This window comes from Manacus candei, unplaced genomic scaffold (assembly GCF_025592945.1).
Source record: "Manacus candei isolate 608988 ecotype Guabito, Panama unplaced genomic scaffold, ASM2559294v1 h1tg000015l, whole genome shotgun sequence".
Taxonomy (NCBI): domain Eukaryota; kingdom Metazoa; phylum Chordata; class Aves; order Passeriformes; family Pipridae; genus Manacus; species Manacus candei.
In genome coordinates, this window is record NW_026138063.1 from 23,971,628 (window position 1) to 23,993,413 (window position 21,786).

A 21,786-nucleotide genomic window follows, 5' to 3' on the forward strand; every position below is an offset into this window, starting at 1 on the left:
CAGGTCCTTTCTTTTTTAATCATTGAGTATGTTCAAGCTTGAGTCTACACCCACTCTAGAGATACCTTTCCTTTCAGACGTATTTGCTTTTCTGTAACTCCTGAATTTGTTTCTGAGCGTTATCATTACTTACACCCAATCAGGTTATTTATGCTGTAAAATGTCAGCACAGAACAAGTCTGAGAGCAGGTTGTGCAACAGCACAGCACTGGGACCAGCATCTGTAACACGTGAAGAGCTGTTTAACGTTCTCTCAGAAGTGAGAACCAAGAAAAATCAACTAACTATCCACGTTTCACAATTTCTAAGCATAATACATGGCTAAAGTCATATCTACATTGACCACAGATAATTATCAACCAAAAGTTATTTTAGTATGTGAAAATATTATAAAATTTTTTACTAATTTTGCTTAATCAGTGTCCAGATTTTTTAACTTACCACCAGTTTCATGCACTTACCAAAACCACCTATTTAAATCATTAGGAGCATCTCTGTCACAGGGAGATCACCTATGTGATGATGTTTTAAATGCAGCACAATGCTTACTGCAATACACCACTCGTTATTTCTAATTAAAGTCACTATTAACCTTAAAGAGGAAGTCATCAGGAAGCTCAGAGCTAGCTCAGGAAAAATGACAGGAAAAATAGGGCAGAAAGTGTCAAAGGAGAAGATACACCACATTAAAACTTCCAACACCACCTTATTCCAAACAGAAATGTGAGTGCTTAGCAGTAATGGCAGCTGGATTCAAGGACAAAGGCAGGTTTTCCTGACAGTTAAATTATTTATGGAATGCAGACTGGATTCTACTTTGCACTCAAGCACACTTATCTATTGAAATTCTCATGGTATATCACTTATAATTTCTTTGCAGGTAGTTATGAGAGAATTAAAAGGGCTTTATTAAACTGCAAGAGGTAGAACTTTTTCTTTTCTCCTCATTACATTATCTGTAAAGTAGCTGGGACTAGATGTTTTCTTTTCTGTTAAAAAATTAGCCAGCCTACTTTGAAAGCAGCAACACACTTGCTTTTCATTGACAGAAAATATTTATTTACAATGGTATTTACATTAAATGATAATAAAAATAAATACTGTACAAAAACATTAAAAATGAACAGCAATTGTAAGAAAAACTCTCATGCTTCATAATATTAACAGTTGACAGGAGCGAAGAAAACACTCCCTCAGAGAGTGTCCCACAATTTTCTATTGCTTTTTTTTTTTTTTGGCACCTTCCTTTCAAGTATCTGGCACTAATCACTGGATCTGATAGACCTTGCACTGGCTCTAACAAGTGTTTACTGTCTTTAGGCACCAGGACTGACCTCATCCAAACACAGCACAGCACAGAACAGGGGAGTATAGAACAGGGGAGAGTACAGGTGTGTCCAAGAGCAGAATGTGTGCTCCTTCAAGGCAAGAAAAAGCATGAACTTAACAGATGAGAAATTCAATTATCTTGTCAATTATTAGCCTGCAGTTTCCATAGATTTGTGGCTTTGTATCTGGGTACAGAATCAGTTTTCTGGGCAGCATGTTATTTTGTAAAATTAGACCAAAAAAAAATCTTCACAATAAAGTGTTCCCAGTCAAGTCCTCTGAACATGAACTAAACAAATGTTTTGGAGTCTGCTCATAGCCTGTACCATCAACTTAAAAAAACCCCAAACCACAATAAATGAATCTGATTAGAACACCAAATAAATTGAAGACTCACAATGATATCTGAAAGTAACTACTGAACTACTGCTCAGTCAGAACATACACTTATATTTGATGAACTGAGAGCAAAGTGAGGCAGGAGTTAAAAACTGCTGCCTGAAGCCAAGCTTCCAGTAACTGATGCAATTTTAAGATGTACTGATCCTTGAGTAGCTTCAGTGGGGTTTTCTAAACACACACCTAAGAAACTAGTTCTGCTCACTAATTATTGGAAATGTTGACTGCTGTGGTCACTTGCTGCCATCAGGGAGTCAAAAGCCCTTCCACCTGCAGATTTTTGTCAAGCCTTTGCCTGTTACACGTGCGTGAAACACTGCCAACCAAAGCCAAGGTGTGACAGTTTTACTGAAACTACAGTAAGTAATTCCAAGGAGGAATGTCAAAAGCACAGTATTGATTCAGACATGTTTTTAAATTAACTTGAAGCTAATAAGGAAACCTTGGTGGTGCATCCTAAAATTCAGCCCGGCAATTTAGTGAAAGGAGGAGAAAGGAAGGAAATCAGGGGACACTGCAGAGTTTAGCAGCAGCTTGCCTCTAGCTCTGTGTTTGACCAAAATTTCAGTCAAAGTTGTACGTGGTAGAGTCAAATACTTAGTTAACAACTCAGGGAAGAGAACAAGAACTTCTAGAAAAGCTAAGAGCATCAATTGTTAATCACTTTAATTGATTACTTCCTTTTACATCCTGCTGGATGTTCATTTAAGTTCTGCTGGCAATTATGGCTGTTGCAAGAGAAAAGCATAATCCAAATACCTAGTTTAGAGGTTAACCCAACTTTCAAACCCCTGTGTAGCCACATGAGAGGAGCACACTCTCAGCAAGCTGCTAAAAACTAAGAAAAACATTTGTGGATCCCAGCAAAAGAAGTTACTAGAAATCTTTTGTATAACTTGATACACCCTTACTGTAAAGTGAACCCAGAAACTTTTATAAAAACACCCAGCACGAAAGGATTACCAAGATCTTTCAGTCAACTTAATTTTCTTTGACTGGAAGAATAGTTTTTAATGTGTTTTTATGGTTGAGAGGGCAGGATCCTACCTTTTTAACATCCCATTGAGAGGAGAGTTACTATCAACTCTCTACCAAACAAGTAACTTACTTTTAAAGACAGGCATGATCATCTGGCCAGACACAAAGGAACACTCGTTCAGCCAGCTGCTCATTCTAAGTGACAGGATTTTTGCACAAAAACCTGTTTTTCTTCTTGCTAACCAAAAAAGCTATGTAATCTACTTTTGACAGTCAGTTCACCACTACGAAACATAAGTATGAGCTCATTATCATTTCAAGCAAGGAAATAATGAGTTAAGGTACACAAATGTTAGGAAAACTATTTTCTTTGGTTCTAGGGCAAATAGTGCATGACTGAAAATGTTCTCTGTAGTAAGTGAAGCAGCTGGTCCAGGGGTGAGGGAGGGGGACAACAGAGAGATTATCAAACTTCATATAGACTCTAGCACAAGATTTGTGTCAGCCAATAATCCAGACAATTAGCAAGTGTAAGAGATCCAAGAAGGGATATGGAGACAGAGGCTCTTTCGTTTTGCAAGGCCACCAAGGCTGAGCAAACCAGGGAGCAGCTGAAAAAAACTGCTGGCAGAAAGCAGAGCACTGAGCTACAAAGCCCTGCTCCTTCTATGCAGAGGGGAAGCTGGACAGACAGCAGAATTCTCATCTCAAGCAGAAAGGGCCAATTTTCAAGAAACTGAAATATGAAAGGGCTGTAAGTTATGGCGACAGAAACACACACAATGGTCAGAGTACCATGAACAGAAAAAAATGCAGCATGTAATTATCACACAGTGACTTACAGACAAGTCTAACCTAGTGGTGATCTCTGGGATAATGAGGAGAAACATAGCAAAATTAAAAATATAACAACCTCAGAGGAAAAGTGTAATTGAATTGCAGGAGCCAAATAATGATTTGAATAGTGTTACAGAAACCTAAGAGAGATAAAACCTTACTTCCTCTTATTTTCCCAACTTTCCTATATCACCACCACATTCATGGACTAAGTCCTTTTTCTTGCCACCTATTAATTTTGAAATTTAAGAAAATCTTTTCCTCTTTCAGATTTAAAAATAACGCTGTAGATCCTATTTAAGTAGAGGAACCCAAATTTTTTTTTGTTTCAGTTCTAAAAATAGGTCCCCCATTAAGCAACTGTTTTGCAGTGTGGCTGTACAAGTATCTATGAAGCTCTCTAAAATTCCATGCATCCTCATGTCTCATTTGAAACTCCACAAGCACATAAACAGATCCAAAGTAAAGCTCTTCATATGTGACTCAACGGACAGACAGGAAAAAATATGGTGTTGAAAACCTACCAGGGATTTTGTGCAATAAAACCTAATGAAGGGAGAAATATCAACGGGAAGAAATGGGATACAACAATCCAAAGAGTATTTAAGTAACTCAGATGAATCAAAACCAGAGAGAAAAAATATGAAGAACATGTAAAGACAACATACATGGTTATGAGAAGAAGGTAAAGGGGTCCATCACCACTTTAAGTGGGCTTCCAAACAGAAGTCCTGGCAACAATTTGTGGAAAATCCTCACATTCATTTACTAATGTCACACACAGACGTGGACAAAACAAGAGGTAGTTGATTTAAAGTGCAGGGGGAAAAATGTTACTAATGTAAAAAAAAAAAAAAAGTGTGATACAGGTTTCCTATGACACCATAATTAAGGGACTGTTCTTTCAAGACCAGAAGAGAGGATACAGAAATCAAACACACCCCACCCCATTATGGATACATGAATACTTCTTTGTGCTTCTAGAAATCACTACCAGTTAGATTGTTTCACTGCTGACTTCAAAGGAATAAAACATTAGACAAGACAGGAACAGGGCAGTGGCAGTATGTGTGGTGTTTCCCTCTGTGATGCACCTTATGACTGAATTTGTATTTGAATCTACAGATACATGCATCGAGTAGCATGTTACAATTTCCCAAAATAAGGTGAAGGAATGATGCAGAAGTTGGCAGGAAGGAATCCTAAGAACCTACTGCAACTGTAACTGCAGTGTATGTTCTCATAAAGCAAGCAGAACCTTCATGGCAAAAAAATATTGATTAGAGCAGGGAAATTACTCCTAAGAAGCAGAAAAATATTCAATTCAATGCTACATCAACACCTGGAGCAAATAACTCCTGGTGCTATTGCACACCCTTCCATGTTAGCACCAGAAACATTTTCTACTATTTCAAAATGAAAATTTTCCAATTAGATAAGCAGAAACTTTGTTAGTCAAAAACACTACACTCTTAGGGAAAAAAAAAGTTAGTCTGAAGTACTTTTTGAACTAACTTTACAACAGAGTTTTAAAAAAACCCTTCAAAAATTTTATACAAACTTCTAGAAATACATAAAGCCAAATTTCTAGAGAATACATTAAAAAAATCAAATGACATGGACAAACAATCTAAGACAGAGAATGTCCATCTATTTGTAAGGCCACACAGATCAGAAAAAGAAGTTGTCTGACCATCTCTTCAGCAATGCTGAGAAAAAAGAAACTTCTCAGTTTTTCTGAAACGATGATCTTGCCTGCAGTATTTTACCTCAGTCTTCTTTGTTACAGTACTAGCACAACAGGAGTAATATTAACACTACAGATTTTAATTATCACCATTCTGGAAACAGAAGTTGACAATACAAACAAGTGATGTACAGGACTTTTTCCCCCCTGGATTTTGGAGCGGTTGTTATATGAAACCACCACCACCAAAAGACATCTGCTCAGCTTCAAATCTGCAGCTGTGTAAAAATGTGGGTTTAAACCACCAAAATAAAAACACCAACTAGATAACAAATTTAAGATTAAAGGTGAAAGAGAACAAGTGTTTATGGGGCAGATGTGATTCAGAAAGAAGCTCTTTCCTAAGGAATCTTTGGATTTCTCTCAGTGCTTTCTGTAGCAGCTTTTAAAATTTTCAATCTTACACACACCAAAAGAAAGAAAATACAAAATATCTGTCGAGTCTCAGAAATGTACAGACCAGTTCCCATAACCACAATGAACTGGGTCCATACCTGAAACTCCAGTGACAGGAGACAAGCTAAAATGCTCCAGGGAAAATGGCACACTTTTGCAAAATAACTGGAAGAACAAAGTAAGTAGGTTGGGCACAAAAATAGTGAGGTGGGGAGGTCATCAGCACTATAAATCTGCTCTCCACCCTGGAGTAGAGCTGATCTGTGTTCTTCCAATAAAACACCTTTTACAGTGCTGTCTGTGCCATGTGGGGATGGCTAAGCTGAGGAATGGGAAAATGAAGTATTTATCTTCTACAAAGTCAGGCTTTAGAAAGCTTCTGTAAAATAAAATTACTGATAAATTGCATTGGTGCTGTGGGGGAGGCAGTAAAGTCTCCTCTTCACTTGCACAGTGAATTTCCCCACATAGTCTCATAATCATAGACCAAAGCAAGATGATTATTTTGAGAGAAGATGGTATAATTTTTGTTTCAGAAAGGCTGGGTAAGAACATGCCATTGCTACTGAAGTAACACACTGAAGAAACTGAAAAATCAGAAATATATTTGTTGGCAAAATGATGCAAGGTAACAGTTCTGCCAAATTTACATTTTGATCTTTTAATATTTCTGTTAACACAGCAACCCTGTATTGGGAAGCAAAGTGCATTTTTAACCTTAAAAAGTTAACCAAAAAAAAAAAAGGAAGCTTTAACAGGTATAATCCCACATCAAGAGTTTATTTTCAGTGCAAGTAAAATACAGATATTGCTTTAGTACACAGAATACACCTTCATTAGGCTGGTCTCTGTTTTTGGCATACGTACTCCCCTTTGGATTATCTGCTGCTGGGAGATGCAGTTTTACAAATGTCAGTGTGTTATGAATGTGACCAACAAGACTACACTGGAGAGAAGGTACAGCAGGTACAGAGAAGGCTGGGAAACACTTGGCTCTAGGACAAAAGGCTCTTCATCTCCTGAGACACTGCTCACTGGCACTCACTGCAGCAGCAGCTCCCTCATCTCTGGCTGTGCCTTTGGGCCAATGCACCCCTCACAGAAACCTCCAGGGTTTAGTTCTGCACTGAGATGCAGTTTGCATGACACACATTCTGTGGCAAAGCAGCAGCCAAGCAGTCCTGCTATCTTGTACAAACATGTGAACCCTTACAGGAAGTTTGTCTATCATACAGTTTTAGGAAGACTTTTCTGCTACTGTGTGAACGAAGAGAAACTTTTTTTTTGGGGGGAGGAGGGGAACATCTGGTCAGTAGAACATGTCACCTAAACCAGCAGCAGGGTTTGCTACCTTGCAGATGTCCAGTTTGTAGTAACTGGGATCCAAGAGCCATGGACTGCAACAAACTGAAAAATTAATTAACTTTTCACTCCTAAGCTTGAGTCCTCCTTTCTGTGCAAGGATTGCAAAGAGTAGACACATCAGGAAAAGCATTGTGATACTCCTCATGTCTAGTAAATGCAACATCAATTTCTAAGATTTTTAACATGGCACTTTTAATTTAAAGTTAAATTCAATTCTAATTTAAATTCCCCACATTCAGATACCAATACTGAACTATGTTTGTTAGATACCTGTGATAATTGTTGCTGCTAAGTATTTTTCAGGAGAATTTGTCTCATGCCTACTCCTTACTTGCAAAGTAAGTTAAAGTACGTAAATGTACTTGCAAAGTAAATTATTCCAGCTTGCAAAAAAAGTTAAAAACCTTATTCAAATACCAACATTCTGTTGGAACAAAAGTTATTAATTTTGGTAAACAGAGATGATGCACTGGGTTAAAAACAGCTGCTGGTATTTCTAGTAAGTAATTTCTGTGGAATAGCTCCCCATTTATTAGAACCTTTTTTGAATTTCAGTCAACTGCTGTGGTTTGCTACACCTGTGGGAGTGAGGACACCAGAGAGGACAGAGTTCTGCAGGAAATAATGAAGCTTCAACCATTGTGCAAAACCCAGATTAACTGCCAGTATTTCCATCCAGACTTACTGGGAACAGAAATCCTCATGGTGAAATGGCAGAGTGAAACACACGGTAAGTGCTCTTAGGGAGAAGGACTGGATAATCCTTGAAGAATTCCGTGATGCAGGGAAAAGAAAATGGCAGTGGGAGAGCAGCAGGCAGTGTGTGCAAAGCCTCTGAGACAGCAGGGTGTGTTTTTCAGCCAGGAAACAGTGGCTCCATCTCAACAAACACGGCTGGCAGGATTGCCCCTGCTATTTAAAGCCTCCACCGCTCCAGTTTTATAATGTGATCACAGGAATTCTGAAGTTTAATAAAAGCATTAAAATTCCTGACTGCATTTTTAGAAAAGCCCTGTTTAAAACTGTCAGCAAATGTAATTAGCACGTACTTCAGAAATGACACATCTAACACGCCTGTGACTGAAACGTGATTGGAATGATTCCTTTTTACTCCATTCCTTTAGAAGCAAAGGATACTCCTGACAAGCTGGGAATAGCGTGAAACAAAGAACCTACCTTTGCCCAAAGATCTCCAGAATGTAACTGCAGAGCATTCTTAATGTAATAAAAGAGCAGTCTGATTTAATTTAGCTTTTTACACTCCTAATCTTAATACCATGTGCTCACTTGTAAGCCTCTGGAGAACAGTGACTTCCAAAAGGAGAATGGTAATCAACAGAAATCCATATTCATCAACATTAGCAATATTTTTAAGGACTAAATTCAGCAAAGTGGCCAAGAGAATAATGATTTTCAGAATGTATGTACTGTGAAAGAGAAAATGCTTTTAAATTCATTTTAAGAAGGTGAGGTCCTGCTAGGGAAGCAACAAAGACTTATTGTTGGTTGAGGATTTAAGGGTATAAAGCAAGACCTGTAGGGAAAAGGCATCTACATCAGTTGACCTAAAATAAGTAAGTTTCTGCATCCTTAAGAAAGGTTGGTGTGGTCTTTAAAAAAAATCCAAAACCAAACAACAAAACCCTACCCTTTTTTCTCACTACATCAGCTGCTCTATGTAAAAACATTATTTCTGCCTATGAATTATGCATGGATAAGAAAGAACAGAAGGCAGATGTAAAGAAAAGGCAGGATTCTTCTTGACCAGGCACAGACAGCAACCAGTAACACACTGCACCATATCAAGCTGTACCCTCAGTCAATCCTTAGAAAATAGGAGACGTCTTCCTAACAATTTTAAGTACCTATGCTACATACAAATATGCTTTACAGCTGTCCAGATTGTATTTCCCACGTGCAAATGTTCCTTTCTCTTGATTTGTTACAATTCAGATGGAGGAATTTTATCTACAAATTTTGAAATGTGTGGTTACTCCTTTCTAGAGTCATCTGCAGAAGAAACACCTGAACAAACCTGGCCAGTACTTTTCATGTTTTAAGACAAAAATCTTCAAATATTTATTAACTTTAAGATAACTGCAGTCTCAAAATACTATTTAATAATGTGCAGTAATAAATAATTTTAGTTTACATTAAAGTCAGTCAAGACCTGGATTAGGTGTGGGTACGAACAGTGAAATATATTCTGTAGATCAGCTTTTACTTGAAAGAAAGAGATGAAAAAAAGATTCTCCTACACTCATTTCACCTGGATGTAAAAGCTGATATTTGCAAACACTTATTGCAAACAGGTCTACTTATTGCCACATGGAAACGTGATCTAGAGAAATGCATCTTCAGGAACATTAATGCACAAGGAAAAACCTAGGCTGCCCTAGTTCAGGGAGTAGAGCAGTTACCTAAAGCTCTCTTCTCTTGGTATTTTTCTTGTCTTTTAAAGCAAACATTTTCAATCTAATTGTGTATGTGCTTTAGAGCTTTCACAACACTACTGGCACGATCTCTTCCAAGACCAAATCATTTTGAAACATAAAAGAAACCAGCAAACAAATATTAAGGTGATAAAATGTGCCACTGGGGACCATTATGTAGGTTTTTATATATCGATATATATAAAAATTATATATGCAAACATAACTGTTACATATACATAGTATATATAAGTATTATTTTACCTCACTTTAACTGCATAACCAGCAGGAGCTCTGAAGATGCTGACAACACACTGTCACACCTTCCATCTTCTTTACAACAAGTTTTTACTGCTTGTGAGACACCAGGCAAGTTCTGAAACTTGTGATGATTATGTCTAATATATGATTAGTCACTATGGAATGAACAAACATTTATATATCTGAAAAAAAGATCCACTAAACATGAAATCTTTCCAATCCAAATACTGTGCACTTCCTCAAGCATGTTAAAAGCTGGAAGAAAAATGAACTAAAACAATAAGGAACTTTTGATAGTGTCTTGAAGGTCAGTTCCTTATGTCCAGTATACCAGTGGACAGCTGAAGGTAACTAAAAATTACATCACTAGGATTTCTGGGTCCTTGGTTTCTCTTCTGGCAAAAGAGGGGAAGTCAGTATCCTAAGATCACAGGAAAAGTCAGGCTCAAAGAAACCTCAGAAGTCTCTTGTTCAACCTGCTGCTCAAAGCTATGGTGTCAGACTAGGTTACTCGGGTTTATCCAGGTTTATTTTAAAAACCTCCAGGTGCAGAGACTGCACAATACCTAGAATTAAGCAAAACTCTCACTCTTCTACTGCACTAGTATGAAAAAAGGAAAAAAAAAAAAGACACTGAACGTGAGATCATCTCTACTGTGAAAATAGCCTCTTAAATGTATTTTCTACTGGACTAGAAAAGGAGATAAACTATTTTCTTTTTCAGAACTTTTAATTTTACTATAATATCTATTTTTATTATGGCAACATGCCTGGAACATCAAATGAGTTTGAACTCATTTGATCTTCTGGGGATACCCATTAAACTTGTACTCAAGTGGGAAATTACTTACCTAAGAATACTATCTATACATCAATCTGTGCTATATATCTCCAGATATAAAACAATGGTGAAAAATTTCTTTTCAAATAAAAACGTTTTACTCTATGCTCTATTTTGGGACAAGTTTCTCCCACAGAAAGTTGGGGGGTGGGGTGGAATATGAGCTCTTCCTTCAATTCAAAGATGACTCTCAGATTTTTTTAATCCTTTAGTGTAGTGATTATTTATAAAACCAGAAAGAATCTCAATCTTTGATGAAAAATAGATCTCAAGGAGCATTAGGTCTCATGTTAAGCAAGAAAGAACGTTAAAGTCTTGCTGTGCAAATTCTGGGGATGGTAAATGCTTATCAGAGCTACTCCTTCCTTAACACAGAGAAAAAAATAAAGCAGAATAGGGCTGTCTTGGAGAAGAGAGAAAGAAGTCAGTTATAAAGTTCAAATGTAAAGGTATTGTATAATTATTTAGACTTGATTTCCCCAGCATACACTATTAATAATAGACTGGATGCTGAGCTACATTTTCAATTCATTCTACTCTCTGTTTGAGAACTAGTTACAGTTATTACAGCAGTATTACAGTTACTAATTTATATAGTATCATGACTCTCTTTAGAGGAAGGTTTCTTTGAAGTGATGGAAGTTTAGAATGTAAGATTTTAATATAACATTTAAAATATTTTCATGCTCTATCACTCTAAAAAGGCAAAGAAGAAAACCCTACTGTACGTATGGTAGAAAATACACATCTGTCAGCACACACCAGCAGCTGGGCTTGTTTTTTACTAAAAGGTATTTTCCTCCCAAAAAAAATACATAACTAATCCATTGATTAAACTGTTCAACGCAAGCCAGAACTGGGCAGCTTGTGTAATGTACCAAAATAATGGCTTGCAGAACTACAAATATCAGATGCTTCCACTGAGATAATAACTACAAGCAGTAATCCAAGCTGTCTGGGATGGAAGAAGTGTTAAACTTAGTCTGTGAAACTTTTTATACGATAAAAATATTTAGAGAAGTTGTAGGCTTCTCCTGTACAGCCATACTTGTCATGCTTACAGATGTGCTGCTTCAAAGCTAAGACATTTAACAGCCCAAACACTTTCCAATTAAAACAAAAACCCACCTCGTTAAAATCCTTCCTACTATAAAATATGAATATACAAAAATTCCAACACAGTTACTTTACCTGTGAGACACATGTATACTTTCAGCAGCAAAAATCAAAATGTCTTCCCTTTAGAAGTATTTTGTTTTCAACAAAGAGCCTTTATCTGCAAGTAGCAGAACTAAATGACAATTTGTATTTTCACTGTGAGATAAGGATCAGTCACTTGGAATGTTCTGGCACTGAACTTTGAAAATGAACCTTGAGTACGTGCTTGCATGCTTACTCTACCTCACTGCTATCTGCAGAAGCACGCAGCACGTGTGCCCTGGTTATATTCCCAAGTGAAGGAATCCAGAGCTGGCCTTAGGTCTGAGGAGCAACTTTAAGATACTTCACCTTTAGAGCTGTTACACTGACAAAACTTAAAAGAAGAAAAAAAAGTCCATATTACTTCTTAGGGACTACTAAACAACATAAGGAGCTTTAATTGGGTGGTATGAACAGCTTTCTCCCAGTTACACTAAGAATGGTGGCATTGTTCCTGTAATAGAACAGCACTGACTGGGGCACCCACCAACCACACAGGGATTAACAAGGGAAGGTGCCAGATTCTGCCACTGGATGGGGCAACCCAAGATTTTCATACAGACTGGGGAATGAGATGCTAGAGAGCAGTGCTGTGGAAAAGGACCTGGGGGTCATGGTAGGTGACCAGCTGGCCATGAGTCAGCAGTGCCCTGGCAGCCAGGAGGGCCAACCCTGTCCTGGGGGGGCATCAGGCCCAGCATTGCCAACTGGGCCAGGGAGGGGATTGTCCCGCTCTGCTCTGCCCTGGGGTGGTCTCACCTTGAGTTCTGGGGGCAGTTTTGGGCACCCCAATATAAAAACAGACATTAAGCCATTAGAGAGTGTCCAAAGGAGGATAACAAGGATAGTGAGGGGTCTGGAGGGAAAGCTGTATGAGGAGCAGCTGAGGGCACCTGCCTGTTCAGGCTGCAGGAGACTGAGGAGAGACCTCACTGTGGTCTTCAATACCCTCCTGAGGGGAAGCAGAGGGGCAGATACTGATCCCTTCACTCTTGTTGCCAGTAAGAGGACTCGAGGGAATGGCTGGAGCTGAGTAAGGGGAGGTTTAGGTTGGATATCAAGTTTTTCACCAAGAGGGTGGTTGGGCACTGAACAGGCTCCTCAGGGCAGTGGCCACAGTATCAAGGCAGACAGAGTTTAGAAGCATTTGGACAATGCTCTCAGGCACATGGTGTGACTCTTGGCGTGTCCTGTGCAGGGCCAGGAGTTGGACTTGATGATCTGAAGGGTCCCTTCCAACTCAGCTTATTCTATGATTCTCTCCATGCTCATCTTCCAAAAAATACAGAGCGTGTTCCCAACTCTACCCCAACACACTGAGTCTCCAAGAATCATGACACAGAACATAACATTTAAAAGATATTATGGGTACCATTATTACACATACAGACACTCTTGGCACACTCTACACAGTCCACTTGTACCCAAGTGTGTCATTCAGCCATAAACCCCCTCCTGCCTCTTCTCTGGTTGCTCCAGCAACTGAGGCTGCTCTGAGTTATCCCCACAACGCCCAGAGCATGATTTGTGAGGTTCCATCACATCTCTTTCTCATCTCCATGCTCACATTGCCACCAGCTTTTCCCAATCCTTACACGAGCTGTTGTTTTTATTATTTTTTTTCATACTGACACAGCTTCCACACTTTCCTTCCATTCCCTATCCTTCTTATTTCCAGATACCCTTCACCCAATTTTTTCAGGATTCTTATTTATCCCTTTTCTCCTGGTCTGCCATACGATCCCATTTCAGACATTCCCCAGTTTCAGTTTTGACTCTGTGTCTTCCTATAAATGCAATGTGTCATGAGCAGGACCAGCTTTCTCATGAGAAAATAATGCCAGGCAGGTATGGAAGACAGAAAAAAACCCCCCACCATCATATTTTAGGGATGACATTTGCAAGCTCTCTCCCTATCTCCCAAATGATAAAACTTGTTGCCAAGTGTCTCACTGCTCAAGTCAGAATAGCACTCAGAGCTAAATGTAAAATAACAAGAAACAACTTGAGTATGTAGAATTTAAATGATGTACAGAAAATAGCAAACACTTTGCAAAGTCTATGCTTACCTAGATGCACGAAAGCTTTTAGTACAGTAACCAGAGGATATGAAAAGAGAAAAGATAAAAAAAATTTAAAAAGTACTCAGTTCAACCCACACACAAAAGAAAAGTGGTGTTAAGAAGCCTCCAAGGAAAGTTTTTAAGGACTGATATGGATTATTTTCAGCAAGGAGTTGTGTTTTTTTATTTTTTGTAGACTTCTACCATTTATTCTGAAATAAATTTTATTTATTTTATTTTATCTATTGTCTCTTAGGAAACGGTATGTCAAATAAAAGATTCCATTAAAAATATCATCAATGAAGTGCCCAATTCCAAGTATTTATCCACGTAAGACTTTATCAGAGATGAGTTACTAACATAACTGGCAGAGGGCTAACTCCAGATGATTTTTGTTGTTGAGAACCTTTGCTATGACACATACTGGTGAGTAGATACCAAGAAGTCACCATCCTTAATGCACCCAAGCCTGTCTCCTTCTCAACAACCACACTTGTGCTGAGAAAGGAAGATGGGGACCTCCTCAGCATCACCATCGAAATGCCTCTGTAGTTCAGGATTTTATCATTAGTATCAATGTTACCCCCTTAAAAAAGTTCTTTTCTTCCTCCACAACTATGAGCAGGAGCTGGGGACAAAGCTCACTGCTCCAGCAGTGGCACTCACTGCAGGTGGCTCCTGACTCCTGCAGAGTACTGTGCCATATTATGGTTAATTCCATATGAAGTCACAACTGAAGGTAAGATCCTCACCATTTCTTGTGCCTAACCCATGAAAAGCCCAGCCATCTGGAGTGCAGCTGTACCTCAACCGAGTTAGTGGCAACTTATCCCTCCCTCCATCACCAGCTTGGCTTTGGCAGCTGAGATTCACAAAGATCAGAGACCTGCAACACCAGCTGCAACACTAAAACTCACCAACAAAGAGGAGACTGAACTGGTCCAAAACCAGCATTTCAAAACAGCTCATCTTTTCAAGTTTGAAAATTCAAGGACTTTCTTTCTCTAGAGTCATATGGCTGGTGCCAGTATCAGCCAGGTCTCACCTCATCCTTCTAATATTCATGCAGGGATGCCTCAGTAGAGCCAGAAGACCTATCAGAGATACCTGAAATCCTAACAGCACAAAGAAGCAACCCTCACACAAAGCTGAAAGTTTAAACAGTAGGTCTCCTTACAAGAAACACAGTCTCAACATACATGCATTTCTGGAATTTGCTGAGTTTTCTCTCCTTGCTGAGACAAGGACAACAAAAGAAAAATCTCAGATAAAGGGAAGAAAGATGGAAACAGCAATATCAGGATTTTTTTTTCTTTTAAATTATCCAATGTAGAGTTCAATTACATTCCAAGAAAAGGGAAGAGTTTCAGAAACCACTTGCATCAAGGGTAAGAGCTGGTTACTAATGTATCTTTAAAAGCAAGGGACCAAACTGAAGATGTAGTTCCTTTTAACTATGGAACTCATCTATAATTTTAAGTACAGGATTTGCAATTTGACTGAGTCAAAAACTCTGAAGAAAGAGATCCTTCACTTTCAGGCAAATGATAATACAAATCATACAATAGATTTAGACAGCTTAAGAGACTTCACGGTACATTATTTGCTAATAAAGATCTGGGAGTGGAGTAGAAGGAACAAATAAATTCTACAGCTATTTAAGTATGATTAGATGTGCAGACATCTGTGAGCAGATGAAAAGTCTGTTTACCTGTGACTTCTGCATGTAATACATATGTGTTACTTTGTAGGTGATGGTGGTAAGAATTACATGTTGTTACAAACTGCAAATTTTAAATCCAGACAGAACATAATGAAATCTTGATTGTTTTTATGTTCAAGTTAGGATAAGAAAAATCTATTGCCAAGTCTACCACGTTGGCTGAAAGATCATTTAGTGTATTACTCTATTTTAGAGACAGAAAATAGAAAAACTCATCTACAAAGTATTTTAAAAAGCATGGGTTACCATCCTTCAGAGAGCTGCGCGGAGTTATCCTCCCCAAAAGACCTATTTAAGGCAGGCAACCTTTGAAATCATGGGAACACAGCGCTCATCTACCCTTCAGAATAAAAACATTACAGTCATCTCAACCACGCATTTCTATTGGATTTTGGGTGACTGTGAAAGGAAGGAGAAGGAAGGATAGTGGAACTGAGAAATCCAAAATGTATTTGTAGCCTCGCAGCCCATGGCATCATGCTGAGAGAATAATTAAGGAATCATGTGTTTATTAATGATCTACCCAAAATATTCCCAGGGACACATCAGCCCAGACCCAGAGTCACTGCCACAAGGAGAAATCAGAAATACCATTAATTTCTCAATAGAAATAAAGGAACATGAGGATTTTACTACATAGGTTTTCACTGGATGTTTTCAGCACTACCAAAAGCCATCAATGTGTATGTTCTTACAGAAATGTTCACACCACGTCCTGGACTTCACTGCAGCTGTTTAGACAAAAGACCTGATAGTGTTTTATTGGAAATGCCTTTCAGAGGAACAGATTACTGTAGTGAAAAAACCATGTTGCTATACTACAGCCTGTTTTCCAAGTCTTATTTTAGCAAGAACTTTTTTAACATCAGTGAAGTTTCTACCAGTGTATTTTGGGAAGTGCATCAAACTGCACTTGCTACCATCAAGATGGCATCATGCCAGGAATTAACATAAGTAAAAGCTTCAAAATCAGGAGCACAGCACTTCTGCTTCAAGAGAGAAGCCAGACTGGCCCTGGGCTGTGGGGAAGCAAGCAGGTAAGTAACTGACACTCAATGCCATTTCCCCCACCTTCAAGTTCTTTTAAGATAATTCACTGTAATTATTTAAAGATGGTTCCCTGAGGAAAACATTGTAATCCTATTTATTTCTTTAGGATATTAAAAATGAGCCTGATAACTCTGCACGTACCTCTAACAAAATGCTTAAACTCCACCTCCTGTGTGCTGGAAAGTCACAGTGGGAGAAACAGCAGTCAAAGCAACATAAATCAGTGAAAAGCTGGACAGCAAAGGGACTTGGAGATTGAAGAAAAGAGATCCAGAACTTCTGGCACTATGTATGAAGGACCAAATAGGGTGTCCTGTTTATCTTCATTTTGACAAAATAAAAGTAAGCTGGAGACAGTTAATAAGTGTATCTCATACAGCCCACGTATTCATGGGTTAAACTACTGAAAAAATGCATAGCCTGCAACAGACAGCTGAAAAAACTCCAGGAAAACCTTAAGAAGTCATCCTATGTAATTTCCCACTGCTGTCTGTTTTTCCACTACTCTTCACAAGACTAGAATTGTTGCCTCAGACCAGTTTTAAGGGGACCATTTCATTAAATAACAGGAATAATTATAAGCTTATTCCACAGTGCAAGCAAAAGCACTAAGTCTACAGAGTTTTGTCTTTTCTGTATCAGCATATCCCAGTAACTTTAATGCTCTTTACAGAACTGCTTTAAAAGCATTCCTCAGCATTAAAATCCTCAAATTTGTTTTTTAAAATATGTTCCTTAATTTGTTGTTGAAAAATCAGTAGGAATAACAATATTATTGACATATTACCCCCGTGAGTTCTAATCTTTTTCATAAATACATCGGACTGCAAATTGGTAGTTACATTTGATTTTTATAATTCAGTGTGATAACCTGAAGAATACCTTAATACATGAAGCAAAGCTCTGGATCTAAAGGACACTGTAGAACCCCTTCAACTTCACAGTACCAATATTATCCAGAACTGCTGTATGACGTGTGAAAGTGGGAAATAAAAACCATTCCTCAGCATGGTATTTGATCTGAACAATTTCTGTACACAATGAAATCCTTTTGGTGTAGTGGTTCTAGAATTGTAATTTACAGATCACTAACTCTGGATGGCAATGGCATGAGTTTTTACACAATCTGAAGGCTGTACTAAGCAAAGTATTACAGGTCACACTTCTAAATATTTAAAAGCAGAATGCAAGTGGAGAAGCCAAAAGCTGAGGATAAGTATCCTAAAGCCATAAGCTCTAAACTCCAAATAACAAAATGAAAGCTTGTGTTTTCCACCAAGAAAACTACTTAATTGTTAACAATCCAGCTCTTTCAAATAAGTCTTCTGACCACACTTAAAAACAGTATTAGAGACCAAAGCCAAATCAAACCTGTATGTTTGCAGAAACATCCTCCCAGCTATCAGGGTTTTTGGTATTATTTTGCTTTGTTGTGGGAGATTTTTCTGCTGGTGTTGTTTGGGTTGAGGTTTGGGTTTTCTTTGCTTATTTGACAGCAGAAACAAGGAATAATCTGTCCTGTCCAATTTTGCCCAGAGATGTAAAGTTCTCAAACCATTTCCAATTTACGCAAAAGATGAAGTGTGAGGAGATAACGAGTAGAAGCAAATGTGTTACTTACAGAACTACTGTGCAAACTAAAAATAGTATATTGAGATATATAAACTGTTAGAAATAAAAGGATAATTCTATTTGAGGTCTAGTCATAGTTACAATGCTAAACCACACAAGATAAAGGAAGAAAATGTAATGCAAGTTCTCTTCTTCATAGCCTAAATTAAATGGTTTACTTCTACTTTATGCAGAACGTTGAAAGAATGTAGAAGTGGAGAGACTTCTGTAACCTCGACTACTCTGCCTGGAGGCAATCCCCATTCCCTCCACAAACCTGGAGGAGGGTACAGAACGTGGTTAGTGCAGAATGATTTCTTTGTACAGGATCGAGCAAAACAGTCCCAAATCTGTCTGGGGCCTTCCAGAGTAACAGCTGTAAATGATATAACCTAGAAATCTGCTTGCCAGGTCCTGCAAACACAATCACCATAATGTCTATGCACACATGCTGTTAAAATATCATCACTGCAAGAATGCAGGAGCCCAACATCTTTGCTGAGCAGTGGTGTTTAAAAGTAACATAAAGAGCTTAAGATTCAAAAGAAACAGGGAGAGCTCTACTTCATAAAATATGGAATGCAGGTCCAAGTTTAAGGCACAATTAAAAATAAAAATCCTTACTTTAGGAAAGCACAAGCTCACACACCTAAAACTGAAAGCCCATGTTTTTTATTGCATACCTTCTTTGTAGTTTATCTGCAAGTCTACAATCCCCAATCTCATAGCAGCTTTTTAATATATTCTCCTGTTAAATTATGCACCTTTGACATCTTCTGCAAGAAAGGAACAGCTGTCAGAAGCTACTGTTATTGCTCATTAAGATTGCAGCAAGAGAAGGAGAAAGCTCAAGGCCAGTGGAAAGGCACCAGAAGTTAGTGTACACAGATGTTGGACAGAGAACTATTTAACCAAAGCTAGAATTATTTGCCTGTGCTATGTGTGATGTGCTGAAAATGTACCTGTTTTCTCTACTTAAATACTCTCCTCCTCTTAAGGAATGAGAAATAACTACCTTGCCTCTGAAGAAATCAGAATGGAAGGCACGCCCATGAAAAGAATGGAATCCTCTGCATGAAGATGTGTGTTCTGAAGTAAAAGTGGTCACAAAGATTAAGCTCTAGAGAAAGATAAATGTATTCCTGATCCAGAAACAGCTGTTTCTACCAAATTAGGAGCAGCAAAATGTTCTTCTACCCATCTCCATTGTTTAGAGCTTAAGTGGACAGTAAACAGAGTAATGCCACTGTGAACTGCAGCCTATCTGATTATGATAAGGCACCTACAGCAGCAGCCAAACAAAAACTTGTTTGGAGCATTTAAGACAAAAATTGTAGACAAGCTGATACTTCTGTATTGTGAACCCCTAGTTAAAAAAAAAAAAAAAAGGTTTTCCCCCTCGTGAAATACCCAAATCAGTACTTTTGGTACACATACCTCGAAGAATTCTCTCCTCATGGCAACGTAGAAAGTCCCAGATTCTAACAGTGCCGTCGTCAGAGCATGTAGCAAATTTATTATCCGTGGGTGAGAAACTGTTACATGAAGACACACAGCAGGGGAAAGAAGTCAGCATTTAACAGATTATGCTTCTCAGACAGGGCAAAATTATACTGTTATGTGTTATACACTGAAGGAGGCATTTGAACATAGGCACTTTTAAGTGAACACAGTGCCTGCCAAACGACACTTCACCACAAGACATGAATTTAGCATAGGATTACTTATTGCATTGCAGTCCCCTGTCAAATGAGGAAAACAAAAAAATCCATCATTTATTCTTAGCACCTTCCTATCTATGACTGCCCACGGCAGCACCTTCTCTGCAGGATGAGAAGCAACATCAATAGGATTTGGTAACTGTCGCCCTAGATTGTCATGTTTGGCAACACCATAAGGAAGTGACACTGTGTAGAAGCAGAGATAACAGTTCTTAGGGAAAAAACTCCTCTTCAGCCACAGGTGCTTTGCAGCAGAGAAGCAAAAAATAAGCGAAAGCTGGTCACAGGAAAATGCTACTTGGATTAACTGTTAAAAAACCTATATAAAACAAGCATACCACTTATTGTAAGAGCAATTTGGAAACACTCCCTCTTATCATAGCCCACCAAAACCATGAAAAGAATCCTATAGACATATAAGCAGCTTCCAGATTCAGCAGTCAACATTGCTTGATGAAAGTCACTGGAAAAGCAAGGAGTTATTTAGCCATGTGAACAGGGCCAGAACATCTCCAGCAACTGACAGGCACTCACTTCTTTTCTGGTGCAGGGAGAGACCATGAGGGAGCCCTTGTGAAATCTTAGATCTTTATGATCAAGAAAGGGCTTAAAGTAGCACAGAAATTCAGTGTATGGCCATGATAGTCAGACAGTAACTGAATCCAAAGTAAGCACTTCTCAAAACCAAACTCTGGCAGAAAATGCACCCTTATCCAAGCAAAATGGTGACTTTAACAGAAAGTGGGTTTGTGGCAGTGAACCTTTATCACCAGCACCTGAACCCATAGAAACACTGCTTTAGCTTCATTTTGGATCTGCAGCTTCTCTTCAGGCTTACTTTAAAAACATTTCCATATCTTACTAAGGATTATATGCAGGTTTGCTCTAGAAACATCCTTCATTTCCATCTTACTGATAGTATCACTTTAGCTTCCATTATATAGACATTTGCACAACTGAGGCATCAACACTGAACCAAGAGAATATCCTACAGTCTTCTTACAGTTTCAAGCTTGAAGAACCCATTTAGTATTAACATTAGACTTCTGTATGTGGCAGTCTGCGTGGGTATTTAGTATTACTGGAAGTCTTGGCTTCACCAAGCCAAGCAGTTCTTCACTTTATTTAGTGTTTTATTATTTTGTGAGAACTATGCAGGTGTTTTATTTCTGAAGGCTTTATATTTTATTCAGTTAGATTATTAAAGACTGAATTCTTTATTTGGAATGAAATTGTTGTCTTACACAGTGCGTATAAAAAGGAATAACTGATACACATTGTCACCATATAAAAATGAAAAGAATACCAGTGCAAAATGCGGCAGACAAATACATCTCTAACATATTGCAGAGGCGGATTCTGGGACAATACTAATTCAGAAAGGTGCCAGCAAAACGGTGAGAATGTGGAAACAAAAGGAAATATTGTGTTTATGTGGTGCATGAAGTCTCCCAGAATCTGACAGAACCCATGCATTTCTGCACCCAGAATACACTTAGAGAACAGTCTAATCATGGCAATAGGTACTACAGAAAATGGTATATTGTGTATAAACCTGGCCTCTCTAATCGCCTCCTTATGTGCCTGGAACATCTTGACGTTGTTCATGTTGGACTGCCAGTATTTCACATATCCCCCGTGGTCTGCTGTCAGCATCCACATATCATTGTGTGACCAAGTCATAGCCCTTACAGGGCTGTCGTGAGCCTGTAAATTCAGAAACAAAACTTCTAGCAAACACATTCAAATACCAGCTGATCCACACAAACACTGAAGTTACTAAAGTGCCTACTTAACAGCTGCAATGAGGAGATGAGAACAGTGATGATCTCA

At 38.4% G+C, this 21,786-nt stretch overlaps 1 protein-coding gene across 3 annotated transcripts in view; it reads right to left on the bottom strand.

Moving 5' to 3' along the window:
- Positions 1-21,786, bottom strand: part of WDR33 (WD repeat domain 33) — a 68,655-nt gene that overhangs the window by 24,532 nt on the left and 22,337 nt on the right. For 2 of the 3 annotated variants that reach the window (XM_051782333.1, XM_051782330.1), the window contains exons 6-7: positions 21,509-21,660; positions 19,670-19,767 (exon numbers count right to left, since the gene is read on the bottom strand). In XM_051782333.1, the coding sequence (XP_051638293.1) occupies positions 19,670-19,767; positions 21,509-21,660 (250 nt within the window). Of the gene's footprint in view, positions 1-1,036; positions 8,013-19,669; positions 19,768-21,508; positions 21,661-21,786 lie in introns of those variants that run through there. The other variant, XM_051782331.1, reaches the window with a different exon arrangement.